The 16268-nt window shown below is 40.9% G+C and overlaps 1 protein-coding gene across 1 annotated transcript in view; it reads left to right on the top strand.

Annotated features, from left to right (window-relative positions):
* The window catches only part of pik3cb (phosphatidylinositol-4,5-bisphosphate 3-kinase, catalytic subunit beta), a 47750-nt gene extending 36725 nt beyond the window's left edge, over positions 1–11025 (top strand). Inside the window, exons 14-24 of the mRNA XM_040024642.1 lie at positions 954–1075; positions 1306–1449; positions 1620–1719; positions 2348–2544; positions 2638–2747; positions 2906–2984; positions 4100–4267; positions 4344–4467; positions 4578–4723; positions 7818–7950; positions 8821–11025. Coding sequence (XP_039880576.1) covers positions 954–1075; positions 1306–1449; positions 1620–1719; positions 2348–2544; positions 2638–2747; positions 2906–2984; positions 4100–4267; positions 4344–4467; positions 4578–4723; positions 7818–7950; positions 8821–8958 — 1461 coding nt within the window. The 3' untranslated portion in view covers positions 8959–11025. The remainder of the gene's footprint in view (positions 1–953; positions 1076–1305; positions 1450–1619; positions 1720–2347; positions 2545–2637; positions 2748–2905; positions 2985–4099; positions 4268–4343; positions 4468–4577; positions 4724–7817; positions 7951–8820) is intronic.
* Positions 11026–16268: the final 5243 nt, after the last annotated feature.

The raw sequence follows: 16268 nt of genomic DNA, 5'->3' as shown, positions 1-16268 counted from the left end.
TATTGAGCTTATGCACAAATGTCAGTCTCATATTTTTACTACTTTTGACATAAAATGTGTGATAGTATCTCTCAATGTGTAGTAGTTTGAGCTCTACAAATGTTATGGGTTGGTGTCAAAAATGCACAGCACGGATATGATGTGCAATGTTAAGAGGGTCCTATGAAACTTGGTCACACCTTCATCTACGTCTATGAGTGCAGGCGAGTTGCACTGAATTTAAACTGTCCTCCTTGAAACTAAAATGTAATTTAATAATAAACCCACAGCTGCCAGCACTGTTGTGAGAAGCAGAGAGCCGTCGGTCACGGCACAGATGAAGCAAAAAGCCTGTGATAGTCTCTACTTGGGGGCAAGATTATCACTGTTGAAATGATTAACTGCATCATAATAAAGTCACTCACACTCAACCGTATTTACAGGAAAGAAATTGCAGTCCTAACTGTTGTTGCTATAGAATTTATTAGCATCTTTATTATGTGTGACCCCATGGGCATTTGATTCACAGGTCCATTTAAAAACTAAAAGCATTACCTGATGTAAAATGTATCAGTCTCTATCTCTGTACTATTGCTATGTGTAGCGTAAATTAGTCCTCCGGGGTGAGGCTGTCGGCTCTAATATTCAGACGAAATGATCACAACTGTAGTGTGTGCTAAGGAAACATGGGAGTTTTTTTGGCCAGTCTTGCTCACCACCTAGGCCACTTGCCAGATTTGGCTTCCTCGAACTTAGTCAACTTCCCTGAAATGGATAACGAGTTTTGCACTTCAGAAGTTCTACAGTGTATTTAACAGGAGTGATCTAAAAATAAGAGAAGGTGCATGAGAAGATGGCTCTAAACAGGAGAATGATTTTGATGCTTTAGGATCTCTTGTCCTTTTTGGTCACACATCATATCTAACTGATTAAATGTCAGCATATCTGTTTCTAAAGTTGTTTGTCTCTCTCAGCTCCAGGCACTGCTCCAGATTTGGCCCAAACTGAGTCCTAGAGATGCTCTGGAGCTGCTGGACTTCAACTATCCTGACCAGTATGTCAGAGAGTATGCTGTGTGCTGTTTAAAGGACATGAGGTAAATCCTTGCACACTTTTATGAAATGCAGTAGACTTCACTGTCATATATTACATTTATTATACGCTCCAATAAAGTATGCTTTTTTTCTTTGTTCCATATACATCAACTGACCACAAACACACTTGGTCTGTTTTAAATGCTGTTAATCATACACTGGATTACATTACTGTTTAGAAAAATGGTCTTTCTAAGTTTCTGTCTTCCCGTTTCTTCTTTCCCCTCATCAGTGATGAGGAACTGTCACAGTACCTGCTACAATTGGTGCAGGTGTTGCGTTACGAGCCCTATTATGACTGCGCCCTCACTCATTTCCTGTTAGAGCGTGCTCAAAGAAACCGCCAGATTGGACACTTCCTCTTCTGGCATCTACGGTGGGTGTGGTTGTGTGTGCGCGTGTGTGTGGAGGCAATTGAGTGTTGTGGAAATAAACATGCAGGCTTTGAACAGTTACATATTCAAATTAAGGGAGAAGGAGAGGGAATGTTTGAAATTTCTAGATGTTTCTCGTTTGTCCATTCCTCCTCTGTGCTGCCCTCTACAGGTCAGAGATCCACATGCCAGCTGTTTCAGTCCAGTTTGCGCTAATCCTAGAAGCCTATTGTAGAAGCAACATCCCTCATATTGAGGTTCTAAAGAAACAGGCAAGCTGAACGCACCCACACACACCTATTCTCTCACACTATTAAAAAAAAATAGTAAAAGTGATGACAGCTTTGTTTTAGACTCCCACTTTTCATTTGCAAATCTTAAAACTTGTTGGAGGCAGAAATCTTAAAGTATTGCAACTGTTATTTCAGGCAGTCAGGACATGATGTACATATGTCATTATTAAGATTTAATTAATATATCATCAACATTTTTCTGTTACTCAAATATGCTGAAATGTTTTATTGCTAGAAACTGCAGTTTTACTTTGAAAAATCTGCACACACCTGACAGATTAGTGCTGATCTATTAAGTTCAGCTGGGGTAGCTCTACGGTATTTTTAGCCTCTCCAGTGCCAGCATTGTCACCCATCCTGCCCGCTGACCTTTGGCCCCTACACTGTTGGTTTTGACAGTCTCTTCTCAAATCATCCTGTGACTTCCTTATCATTTATCTGGCCAAATTTCCTGTTTGGTAGCGTATACACAGTGGTGACACAATGCTGACGTTGTCTATTTCAGGAGAATGATATCAGTTCTTAGTAACAGGAGAACTTTGTTCACGGGGTTAAATCAAACCTGTAAGTTTGGTTCTGTTACATTGTTGTTCTCTTGATACGCCAGGTGGAAGCCCTGAGTAAGCTAAAGTCAGTCAATGAGCTGATTAAATTAGGGACCATCAAGAACACTCGTAGTAAAACCAAGGAAGCAATGTTGACCAAGGAGGCCATGATGACATGTTTAAGACAGAGTGGATACTCGGAGACTCTTTCAGACCTTCACTCCCCTCTAAACCCCAGTGTCCTGCTGTCTGACATCAAGTAAGATTACACAAGTTTTTATGTATTCATACCGGAGTGTGACAATCTTTGCTCTTACAGGAAGCTGATGGGTCTTTTTTTTCCTCTCTACAGTGTGGAGAAGTGTCGGTATATGGACTCAAAGATGAAGCCCCTCTGGATTGTTTACAACAACAAGCTGCTGAGTGGAGACACCCTGGGAATCATCTTTAAGAATGGAGACGGTAGGGATCAGAGGAGGGGGGGTTTGGAAAGGTGGAGATTAAAAGAAGCAGGAAGTGGCAAAGGGATGGAAGGAGAAAAGTCATCCTTCTAGCTAAATATTGCCTTTTTTTCCAAACTGAGGCACTTTTCCAGTATTCATCTTGCCTTTTACTCCTAGACCTAAGACAAGACATGTTGACCCTCCAGATTTTGAGGTTAATGGACCTTCTCTGGAAGGAGGCAAATCTGGACCTCAGGTGAGTTTTTGTGTGTGTGCGTGTTAGACTGACAGATTTTTGCCAAGATTGTTTTTCTTCTTCCTGTGCTCTGTGGGGAGTTAATCTCCCCATGCTAGTTAGACCTCTGGCCTCATTTTCTAAACATGTATACAGAGTTGTGTACAGGCACACATGTACTACACCCTGACCCATATATTCTATTGCTAATAGAAAATAATATTTAAAAAATGACCCCATCATTTTTCTTTACAATTACTTGAACATGCTGTGTACATATGTTACACAGGGTTGCTCTCTAAAAGCTGCATCAACCCCAGAAATTTTCTGTGCAATTCTGAAAGGCAAAAACCTTTTAATCAAATCCACACTTCACACTTTGCAAAAACCCTCTCTATACATAGACCTACACATCTGGAGCTAAGCAGTGGAGGGGGGTGTTTTGACAGTTGAGCCTGTGGCCAGTGTTTCAGATTACAGGGACACAGGTTCACAGTTCAAAAGCAGTGGGACACTGGGAATAAAAACAGGGACGATATAATAAAAATACTGAGATATTTTATCACATGCACTCTTCCTTGTCAGCTGTCTCTATTATAATTTACTTTGCTTTTTAATTTATGAGTTAGACTGAGAAACAAACGCCTTTAAGGCATTTGGTCTCCATTAAAGTCTGTCAAACTGCTAATAAAATCTCTAACCTAAGCCTACTCTGAGTGTAGAGTATTAGGTTTAAAAGACTAGGAGGGCGCTGTGTTTAATAGAACAGTGAAGAGGTCATTGTAAGCAGGTCCACGTCACAAAACAAGGACCTGCTGCCATCTTGTGGAACTGAAGGAAGTTAAAGTGAAAATATTGTTACGTGGTTGGTCATGTTATCGCCAAAGTATTGTTCCACACTGGGAGTGCAAAAAGAGAGTTGGGGGGGAAACCCTCACGGTTACATTTATCTACTTACCCAGAAACCTGTCACACATGTATTACTGAGCAAGATCTGAGAATTACTTCATTTGTATGTTAAAGGACAAAAGTCACTACATCAGATATTTCAAGTGTCTAAGTGTCTATCCATGTATAAACCGAAAATAATAATAAGAAATGTTCTGATAATGTTACACTCTCCTCCGTCTATACAGAATTGTACCATATGGTTGCCTGGCAACAGGCGACCGCACCGGGCTGATTGAGGTCGTCTCATCTGCAGAAACAATCGCCAACATCCAGCTGACCAGCAGCAATGTAGCAGCAGCTGCGGCATTCAACAAGGATGCTTTGCTTAACTGGCTCAAAGAGAGGAACTCTGGGTAAGCTGGAGCCCGGTGATCAGATAAAAGACTGCAGCCTCAGAAATGATCTTAAGTGTTGTTTGTGCATTTACAGTGATGCTCTTGACCGGGCCATCGAGGAGTTCACTCTGTCATGTGCAGGCTACTGTGTAGCCACTTATGTCCTGGGTATTGGAGATCGCCACAGTGACAACATCATGGTCCGCAGCAATGGACAGGTTAGACAATCTGAGTTTTCTTTTTCCATTCTCCACCTGGTTTTTCCTGATTCCACAGGCTTCACTGATTGGCTTTGTGTGTTTTGGGGGTTTTTTGTTTTCTTTTTTAGCTCTTTCACATAGACTTCGGTCACATCCTGGGCAACTTCAAGTCCAAGTTTGGCATCAAAAGGGAGCGTGTACCATTTATCCTCACACACGACTTCATCCACGTCATACAACAGGGCAAGACTGGAAACACAGAAAAGTTTGGCAGGTTTGTTTCACTTTGCTGTTTACCTCCAGCCCCAGCACCTCTGTTCACACGAACCACTGTGATTCAAACTGTAACTTCAACCATTTATTGCAATTATTGTGGACCATCAGCGGGCGGCCAGAACAGGGGGTGCAGCAACAGAAGGAGTTTGCTGTCTTAAATGCATGCTGCCATTCTTCATTTCATTTAAATGGCGCAGACTGGCTACACAATCTGGTCAAAATACAACTATTACCGAGAATTTTCTACAGAAACATAGTGTCCACTCATACCCAGAAACCTTCTAAATTGACGTCTAGTGGGTGGAACTAGGTAGCTCAATACTTGATAAAACATAATAGTTTCAAAAGAACTACAGGAGTTCAGCTATTACACTTCATGTATCTGAACACTGGTTCTCCAGTTTTGTTTTAACTTTGGGGACGTACACAAACTTTATTCATACGAGCAGATCAGAAATGCATTTTCTCTCAAAGCTATTCAGTGCTTTGAAATCAGTTCTTTGACAGAAGTCTGTGTAAAGATCAGAGAACCGGAGTGATCTGATATGCTTTCCTGTTCTTGGTGAGGATTCAAGAGTCAGCATTTTAGAGAGACCTAGAAATATCCCCTTACTATAATGGAGCTGAGTAAAAGGTTTTAGCAACTCACAAGCGTATGATTGGTAAGTTGATAGACTAAAATGTTAAGTTTTTGTTTCTTGGTTGATTTTTTTTTTTTTTTTTTTTTTCTTGATTTACCATCCTGAAAATTGCAACTGACTTCATCATGCTATGAAAAAGCTACATACATTACATGACAGAAAATGCTCAATTTCCATTTGTATTTCTAAGTAACTCTGAAGTGATATTCCATCTGCAAACTTTAAAAAAATAAAATAAAATAAAATAAAATATGGTTACAGCCACATAGGAATGACATCACAGCTTTAGCAGTGTCAGTGCAGTACCTTCTCCCTCCAGCAGGTGGCAGTAGAGACTCGGTGAACAGCATGTGTCACTGAGCAAAAATGTGCTCAGTGAAGGATACAGCTTTCTACTTTTATTCTTCCTTTATATGAAATTTGGACAATCCAAATATAATAGAAAACATCCATGTAAGGCATTATGTTCTCTAGTAATCTAAAAGCTGCTCTGGTAACTGTTGTTGCTGGTTCTTTTTCTTTTGCTAAAGGAAAGAAAAAGTTTAAAAAAAGAAAAACCTGTGCAGAGCTGCTGCTGCCAAGTCAAGAAAAATATGGGTTTGATACTACATTAAGTTATTGCTCAGCGATAATGATACCTAAGCTCAGACATGTCAGTCACGTGGAATGGTGCATGTATTGTGTTTGCAGAATGAGCTGCACGTTGGCGGTGGTGTGCAAAGGCATTATGAGGCAATTGCTCTCTGTTGTTTACAAAGTTCTGATCTGTTGTGGAACAAGTAGATGATTCATTTTGTGACGTGGAAATACCCGTGTGGTATAGTAATCTGTTATTGTGGCCTATATGCATATCTGCATTTGTAACTGTCTCACAAGAACGTAGATGCCTAGAAGCAAGTCCTGTGAAACATCAAATGTTTTTGCAGCTGAAGTTACTATAATTGAGCAATAAATGAACCAATAATATAAATGTCTTCATTACTACTGAAGAGCTTAAAGACCAGCCCAAGGCATTAAATGTTTAATTACAATTACCTCATGTCTGCATGCATAAGACCCAGTATGCTGAAGCAACATTTGAAGTTATCCAACTAATCTGCACAGCAGTGCGCTGGTGAAGAGCAGCGCAGAGATGCACATCCTGCATGACGTGAGCTTGAAAATAACCTTTATCGCTCAGCAAAGCATACTGTAAAAAGAAAAGTGGAGTGGCGGCGCATTGCTGCGTCAGTTGTGGTTTAATATCTGGCACATTGTGCACAAAATGTGACAGTTGGCAGTTCCCTCTGGATCACAAGAAGTATTTATCAGAGGTGTCTTTTTGTGGTCTTTGCGTGCTTAAAAAAAATGATGCAGCAAGCTTTTACTAAAGCTAGAAGAGCAACTGTGATTGTGTCCTTCAGAAGTCTGCAAGGAAAAAGGTGGATTCAAAATGCTTCTTACAAGCAGAGACAAAGTCATGAGTGCAGCGAGTTACTGCATGGTGAAAAGGAAGTGTGTCACGTTACGAAGAGCGTGTTGGTCCACCCTTTAGCTCAGACACATTTGTGTTGCTAGCAACAAACAGTGTAAACAAAAACCTTGAATCACAATCACTGACTTCACCATGTGTACTTTGTTAGCATGGGTGGTTGTAGCTCAGGAGGTAGAGCATGAATGCATGCGAATGTTGGATAGAAAGCTCTTATATTGAAAAAAAGCATAGAAAAAAGTGCTGGTGTGAATGAGGCAAGTTGTGTGAAGCACTTTGAGTGCTCAGGTCGAGTAGAAAAGCTCTGTGTAAAAACAAGTCCATTTAGCATTGTTTTATACATCAAATAACTCAAATACAGTTATGAAGTGAACTGCAATAAAAAACAGGCATACAAATGGAGTTTTTGTTCTTTTTGTTTCTTTTGCTCAGTTATAGTCTGTATTTACAGTTTCCTGTAAAAAAACAAAACTTGAATCAAATGGGCACAGCAGTTACTTTTGTAATGGGTTCAGTGGCCAGCAGTCTGTGCTGCACTAAGAAATTCTGTGCATAAGGTTTTGTTAGAAAACTGAAATGTATTTTGGAACATTGTATTGGTTTTAGGAATGGGGAAAAAAAACCTTTGTAATAAAGTTCAAGAAAGATGGGGTTTGATTGACGAGTGAATCATCCCCTAAAGCCCCATCTCACAATTTTAAAAGGGAGCGATTTAGAGCCACAGCAGAGCAGCCTTTTTCTCAAGCCTTTTTCCACCTCTCTTAACAACGCCATTGAAAGTTTCAATGGATGGTACTGTTCGCATGTTCTCTTTTAGCTTTTGCTTTCACATTGGTGCAGATAAAATCTGACTGATTTATGGTTTTTGTTTTTTATTTGTTTGTTTTTTAAGAAAATACAATAAACTTCATTAGAAAGCAAATAATTGAAACCATGTTCCAAAATGACTAATGTGTGTTTGTCTCTGTGTGCTCCTGTAGTTTCCGACAGTACTGTGAGGAGGCCTATCTAATCTTGAGGAAGAATGGCAACCTCTTCATTACACTGTTTGCCCTCATGCTGACTGCTGGACTACCTGAGCTCACTTCAGTTAAAGACATCCAGTACTTAAAGGTACGACAATCACAAGTGGAGATGCAAGGAGAGCACAAAAACTGTAGTTCTGTTACAGTGTGCATGTATAGATATGGTGTTGTAGTGGTGGAATGCACAAACATATCAGTATTTTATAAAGATTAACCAAATATTTTAGCTTAGCATCCATATCATCCCATTTTCTTTTTAGACCCCTACCTATGGTAAATGGCCTGTATTTGTATAGTGCACTTTGGGGTCCCACCTAGGGACCCCAAAGTGCTTTACACACCCAGTCATCCACCCATTCACACACACATTCACACACTGGTGGAGGCAAGCTACAGTTGTAGCCACAGCTGCCCTGGGGCAGACTGACAGAAGCGAGGCTGCCATATCGCGCCATCGGCCCTTCTGGCCAACACCAGTAGGCGGTAGGTGAAGTGTCTTGCCCAAGGACACAACGACCGAGACTGTCCGAGCCGGGGCTCGAACCGGCAACCTTCCGATTACAAGGCGAACTCCCAACTCTTGAGCCACGATACCTTTAATTTTAATTTCCATAAATCATCTTTAAAAAAGAGCTGCTTATAGCTTCAGGACCTTCGTAAGAATCTTGATACTAACATTATTTCTTCAGTGTCAGTAATTCAGTCATTGTTCCTAAACCTTGCTATTTTTCGACCATTATGTCATCATGAAGTTAATTCATATGGGGGTGATTTGTCTTCCAGATTTCAGCGTAGAATCTTTTTATAAAAATATTAATGTTCTCCAAATTGGTACTCTACAGATACACATGTCTATAACATTTTAAATAACTGAGTGTCAGCATGTATGCAGGGAGACTACATCTTCATCCTCCTGCCCCCATGACTTATCCTGTCTTACTTTCCGCTCCCTTTTCAGGACTCCCTGGCTCTGGGTAAAACTGATGAGGAGGCCCTCAAGCAGTTCCGCCAAAAGTTTGATGAAGCCCTGAGAGAGAGCTGGACAACTAAAGTGAACTGGATGGCCCACAATGTGGCCAAAGACAACCGGTCTTAGGGCAGCTGTAACCTTTCAAAGGCTAGGGGAGTGGTGCCAAGAGGACGCAGTGAGGGAACGTGAGAGTGTGAGGGAAGAGGCAGGATGTGCCAAGGAGACAGGGTGACAGAGACCCTAATTTAAAGAAGGGAATCTAGCAGAATATCCAAAACTTGAGCAGTCGCCCCCCCCCCCTCCTGTACTATACAGAATAAAATCTGCCCCCTCATTCTTCAGTTAAGCTACTCTGCATTCTTACTTGCTGTATCCCTCCTCACCTTGCATCACACTGGCACGGTGCCCCGTGAGCCATCTTCATTCATGGTCTTGTGACATTTCAGTGGAATCACGGTGGGTAATGTCATTGCAGATTTTGCACAGGCACGAAAGCCGATGGAGCACGCAGCCAAAGGAAGGGAACTGAAGCACCCACTGTGCCCACGCTAAACCTTCTCAGACAAAACTCCACACAGAACAGGCTGAACTACTGGCTAACAAGATAAAATTTAGGAGTGGCTGAGTTATGTCAGATGGACTTGAAACTCTGCCTGAACAGACCCTGATGGAGTGCATATTGTGCCCACACCCCTGAACTTGTTTTAAGTAGAGCTAAGAGATGGGTGTAGAAAGGACAGAATGAAATAGACAAGAAAAAAAAACATCTGACTCTGTGTCTTAAAATGGTGTGCGCCACAGGAAGTGCATCTTAACACTCGCTTCCCGTCTCAGTGTGCCTAAAAGAAAATTCAGGAAGATTGTATCGTTTCGGACATTTCTTTTTCCTCTGCCATTTAAGAATGTATCCCTGGATGTGGATGTGCCAGAGTACAAGTCCACAAAGTCAACTTGTGAGGGAAATGATGAAAGAGAAGGACTGATGCGAGAGATGCTCTGAGCCTACTGGTCCACTGTCTGAATCTCACTTCACTTGGACTGTTGAACACTGGAATGTTTATAGAGAGGCATATATAAGAAATTTTAAATAGTCTTTTAATAAACTAAACAGTTCATTCTAGTTTATTTTATTCTGAATTGACAATGTGCGTCGTCTCTTTGTCAAATCAAAAGCATTGTTGGCCAAAGTGTTATCGCCTGCCAGTTACCACTACCCCAGATTGTCCTCCTTTTTAAAGAATTCAACGCATTACAGCCACCAAGTACACTGAGAAATAACTGATGCTTTTAACATGGTAGGACCAAAACAGAAAAAATGTTTAGCAGTTTCTTTTTGTTCTTTTTTCTACTGTATTTTTAACAGTCTGTTTCCATCGAATGTGCAGATATGTGCCGCTCTATTTAAGTGTATTTAGCCCCTTTCAGACATGGGATGAGTAACATTACTGACTGACCTGTCAGTGAGACAAGCTGCATGGTACTGCTGAGTGAGCTGCCCCCACCCTTCCCACACAGGCTCCAGTGAGGAAGATGTCTTCTGGACCGGCAAAGATGAAAATCATCATTTAAGGGCATTCACTACTGACGGAGCAACTCACAAGGATGCTTAAAAGACGGGCCCAGTCATGTCATGTGACTTGAAGTGTAAAACATTATACAAAAATGCTTCTGGTGAGACTGATAGCTCAACTTTTCCATTAAAGTGAGCAGACATGACGGTGGCCTGTTCAGGTGCCCACAGGTTAATTGGAAGGAGTGCATTTCTGAAAGGGCTTTTTGTCCTCATACAAGCAGATGTGGGCGGAGTCTGAAGTCTGGACCTGTGTGGGTGGGATTTATCAGTAGGGACATTACACTGCAATGTAAAGCTATTTACTTGTTTCAACATATGGTGCTCTACCAGCATCTGTGTCTGTTTGGAATTTTTCTTTTTTTGTTTTCTTTGTTTTCTTTTTTTTTTTTTCGGTGCAATATCCCAGTATATGAACCATATCTAATCATATGAAACATTGGTCCCGGGCTCAAGCCTGTAATGGTTTTGCCTGCTGGTTTATGTGTGATGCAGCTGCATTTTGCACTACCTGCCTTCAGAAGTCTCAGACACTGGATATTGTCAAATGTACAGGCTTTTAATGTTTTGCTGGTTTCTGTTTTCATAGGAGTTTTATTAAATTTATTTTCCACTGTGCTGCATTTCTGTCTGTGGTCTTTTTCTATTCTGCTGCTTGATGTGGGCTGAGTGACTTCTGCGCCTACATAGGCCAATGGATTTTTTTTTTTTTTTTTTTTTTTTTTTTTTTTTCCCTCTTCTAAGAGGCAAGAGAACTTTTTGATTCTAGACAGAAATATACACAGGCTTATTTTCGACAGCTATTTTTCCTAAAAAATATAAAAGTCAAACCAGTTTGTATACATCCAGAAATGAGTGAGTCTAGTTATAAGAGAAGTTTCCCTCTTTTCTGAGAGTTGTATGTACATAAATGGTAAGCCCCCCCCCTACTATTTAATATTCCCCTCTATTTTAATTTAAATGAAAAATATCAAAAGGGCAGAAGGTTTCAAACCCTCTGAAATTTTACAAAAATGTGATGCCCTCTCTAGCAAAAACTGCAGGCAACTTTTTTTTTTAAGACCAGTTTGTGTATTATGAATAATCCCATGTTCCCATGCTGCTACATGTCCACTACAGAAACATGTTTTAGTAGGAAGATGGCCCTTACTGCACTGAATAAAACATTCAAAAACAGCTATAGGAACATGACTGTTAATGCTGCTTTAGTTTCCAATTTCCCCAGCTCTCAATTAGATTGAACTAATAATCTGCAGAACCGTCTCGCTGCACCTTTCAACTTATCTGCCATTAACTTCTTGGTGACTCACCCAACGGATGAACTCAGAGGTCTTTAGCACATACCTTGAAAAGTCAGAGCTTTTCTGGCAGGGTGGGGGCGAGCTGAATTTAGGTATAGGTGGCTTTAATGATCTGGCTGCATGCATAAATTTGCACGTAGTTAAAAAAGTAATATTTCCACCAGTGAAATTAGCTGTTAAGTGTAGACTTGAAAAACAAAAGCAAATAGAATTCAGCCATCAAACTTGCACATGTCAGTAGCCCTGTTTTTCACCCATCTCTACAGTTAGAGGACCATAAGGGGATTTTTATAAATGCCACCCTGCTCATCATGAAGCTCCTTTTGTGTCTGAGCGGTACAAAAATGCTCTTTATTGCTGTTTGGATGACTCGGGGACTGATTTTTATTTTTCTCTGTGGGCAATGCTAACAAAGTCACTACCTCCAGAGATCATCAATTATCGGTTCTCTTCCACTCGGGCTACAATCAGTGCTCTGTGTGACTCATCTGCTGTACGTGTGTTGTTCTTCAGTGCAGTTACATAATACAGTAACCTGTAGAAGCTTTGGTCGTAGGGAGTGTAGGCATGGTGTCAGATATTGTGTATACTGGGTGAAAACAAATTTTTTTTTTTCTTCTTCAAATTTTCAACAAATTTGACACTGTTGGGGATTTATTTAAAATAGTTGGAAAACCACTTCAGGTGACTACATAATGAAGCTCATCCAATGCAAGGAGTGTGCAAACAGTCATGAAAATAAAGGTGTGTCCAACCTTTTGACTGGTTTTGTGTGTGTGTGTGTGTGTGTGTGTGTGTATACAGTGGGGCAAATAAGTATTTAGTCAGCCACCGATTGTGCAAGTTCCCCCACTTAAAATGATGACAGAGGTCAGTAATTTGCACCAGAGGTACACTTCAACTGTGAGAGACAGAATGTGAAAAAAAAAAAATCCATGAATTCACATGGTAGGATTTGTAAAGAATTTATTCGTAAATCAGGGTGGAAAATAAGTATTTGGTCACCTCAAACAAGGAAAATCTCTGGCTCTCACAGACCTGTAATGTCTTCTGTAAGAAGCTTTTCTGTACCCCACTCGTTACCTGTATGAATGGCACCTGTTTGAACTCATCATCTGTATAAAAGACACCTGTCCACAGCCTCAAACAGTCAGACTCCAAACTCCGCCATGGCCAAGACCAAAGAGCTTTCGAAGGACACCAGGAAAAGTATTGTAGACCTGCACCAGACTGGGAAGAGTGAATCTACAATAGGCAAGCAGCTTGGTGTGAAAAAATCAACTGTGGGAGCAATCATCAGAAAATGGAAGACATACAAGACCACTGATGATCCCCCTCGATCTGGGGCTCCACGCAAGATCTCATCCCGTGGGGTCAAAATGATCATGAGAACGGTGAGCAAAGATCCCAGAACCACACGGGGGGACCTGGTGAATGACCTGCAGAGAGCTGGGACCAAAGTAACAAAGGTCACCATCAGTAACACACTACAACGGCAGGGAATCAAATCCCGCAGTGCCAGACGCTGAAGCCAGTGCATGTCCAGGCCCGTCTGAAGTTTGCCAGAGAGCACATGGATGATACAGCAGAGGATTGGGAGAATGTCATGTGGTCAGATGAAACCAAAGTAGAACTTTTTGGTATAAACTCAACTCGTCGTGTTTGGAGGAAGAAGAATACTGAGTTGCATCCCAAGAACACCATACCTACTGTGAAGCATGGGGGTGGAAACATCATGCTATGGGGCTGTTTTTCTGCCAAGGGGACAGGACGACTGATCCGTGTTAAGGACAGAATGAATGGGGCCATGTATCGTGAGATTTTGAGCCAAAACCTCCTTCCATCAGTGAGAACTTTGAAGATGAAACGAGGCTGGGTCTTCCAACATGACAATGATCCAAAACACACCGCCCGGGCAACAAAGGAGTGGCTCCGTAAGAAGCATTTGAAAGTCCTGGAGTGGCCTAGCCAGTCTCCAGACCTCAACCCCATAGAAAATCTGTGGCGGGAGTTGAAAGTCCGTGTTGCTCGGCGACAGCCCCAAAACATCACTGCTCTCGAGAAGATCTGCATGGAGGAATGGGCCAAAATACCAGCTACTGTGTGTGCAAACCTGGTAAAGACCTATAGTAAACGTTTGACCTCTGTTATTGCCAACAAAGGTTATGTTACAAAGTATTGAGTTGTATTTTTGTTATTGACCAAATACTTATTTTCCACCCTGATTTACGAATAAATTCTTTACAAATCCTACCATGTGGATTCATGGATTTTTTTTTTTTTTTTTTTTTTCACATTCTGTCTCTCACAGTTGAAGTGTACCTCTGGTGCAAATTACTGACCTCTGTCATCATTTTAAGTGGGGGAACTTGCACAATCGGTGGCTGACTAAATACTTTTTTGCCCCACTGTATATATATGCTATTTATATATTTTTCAACTATTAAAATGTGTAAAAGTTAGGAACGAATCTGTAATAGCAGCTTCATATTAATATAATTAGTATTACATCACTGATGACTTCACACTACACCACAGACTGTATATTACAGATAGATGTAGCTACTTCGATGTGACTGTTTGTGGGCATTTAGAAGGCTCAACATTAGCATTTTGTCCTGCCACCATGGTAGGTTTTTTTTGGAGACAAATGTGACCATATTTATATGGGATGGTGACTTGCTATGTTATCAGCTAAGGCTGGCTAGCCATGTTAGCAAGCTGCATTAATAAACTATATAAGTTCAATACACAGACTAATTGGTGCCAAGTATCAGACTAATAAAATAGTAGATTTTCTTACTGAAATTTAAAGCACAAACCTTTTAGATAGGTTGCACCACACAGTCTATCATATACTTCCATTAGAAATGCTCCAAAAAGCACACGGACACAGTGAAGAGGTCATGTTCAGGACACTGAACTACTTAAGTCCAGAACTGATCAGATGTAGCACCTATCAGTACAAATGGCAACACTTCTGAAGAGACTTATGGGCTAGAGTCGCAATACAATAAGAACTAGAAATTTTGAAAGGACTTCATCCTCCCTAGTTTTTAGAAGTAACTGTATATATAAAGATATACAGAATTATTCCTTCATTTGGCATTAAAATAGTATAAGGGGGAAAAGTTACTGGTTCTGACCCCACTGTGCCTTTGAGTCACACCTTCCAAAACAATTGCTTATGATGTATGCATCAGCTTAGCCCCCTAAACCCAGTAAGAGGGACTCTAGTCCAAGCCATCATTTTGTAGGAATACCATAAACTTTTCAAAGTAAAAGCCATAGAAAGTGTCACCCACTGATTCATGCCGTTTTTTCCTGCCTTTCCTGTCTTGTTTCGAAAAGGGTCCAAAATTCAGGCCTCTGTGACTTCATAGCTTGTGTCAGGTACAATTGCATAGCTGTAAACTAATGCTGAATGCTTTTAAATTCTGTAAAACTGGACATTTTCACGTGAAATTATATGACTAGTGATTTGCTTTTGGAGCCAGCCCGTGTGGCGTTTAGGGGTACTGCAGTTTTTAGAAATTTTGCAGTGGTTTCATTTTCCAGCATCCAGAGGTTGCTGTGTCATCCTTTACACCCTGATAACACTGTATATAAATTATGTTTGCATCCAAACAGATATTTCAGGGCAAAACAGTTATGTTCTACACTTTTCACGCCTCACTTTATTTTCTTATTCATTAGCCATATCTTTAAGAATCCAAATATATACATCTTAAAAAAAATTTAAAGCAGACAAATGGCTAATATGAACTGTGTAGTTTCACATGTGGGGCAATTAATGAAGAGGATTTCTGGTTAGATAATCATGAACAACAGTCAAAGCAGATGAAGCTATACACAGCATGATTCAGTCTTGTTTAGGGACTTCCACCCACCTCCAGGATCTCCAAGCCTGCTCCCACTGCCAGCAAATGCGCGTAGTTTAGGGAGGAGTTAAAGGAGGGGTGATTCATGAATCAGTCTAATTATACAGAGTCAGATCCACCTACACTTATAACCAAAGATGTCCTGAGAAAAACACAAAGCAAACATGCCAGCAGGAGAGCCTGTTGCTGGGCTCTGGGTGATATCATAAAAGTGGCTTTATAAAGTGTAGGCTGAGAAGGAGGGTGTTCGTTCTCACATGTTCTAAGGAGTGCAGGCTTTTGCATGCTGTGTTGCTACCTGAGCCAGGGTGGGTGGCTGCCACTTGACAAGCAGTTACAAAGCTTAGAATCCTGCTTACGCAGGTAAACTGCTCTGTGGAGGATCTTGGCTAGAAAAGAGAAAATATTGTGTTGTGGCTATCATGCCAGCTTGTGGGAAAAAATATCCAGCAGGTGCTGTCCAGTCCCAGAAAAACAGTGATGAATAAGCTTGGCACATAGCAGCCCATTAAAAAAATGTAACAAAAGACTGCAAACCTTTTATTTCAAAGCATAATGACGCAATCAAGACGTAAAGGCCGTTTTTAAAATGTAGTTTGCTTTGGTTTGTTTGCATGGCATATGATACACATCTGTACGTTAACTAACAAATGTATGTGGGCATGGTTTATCTGTGGTCTCTGA

This window comes from Simochromis diagramma, unplaced genomic scaffold, assembly GCF_900408965.1.
Source record: "Simochromis diagramma unplaced genomic scaffold, fSimDia1.1 OVJJ01000348.1, whole genome shotgun sequence".
NCBI classification, from domain to species: domain Eukaryota; kingdom Metazoa; phylum Chordata; class Actinopteri; order Cichliformes; family Cichlidae; genus Simochromis; species Simochromis diagramma.
The sequence above is the reverse complement of the archived record's forward strand: the minus strand, read 5'-3'. Positions and strand labels throughout refer to the sequence as shown.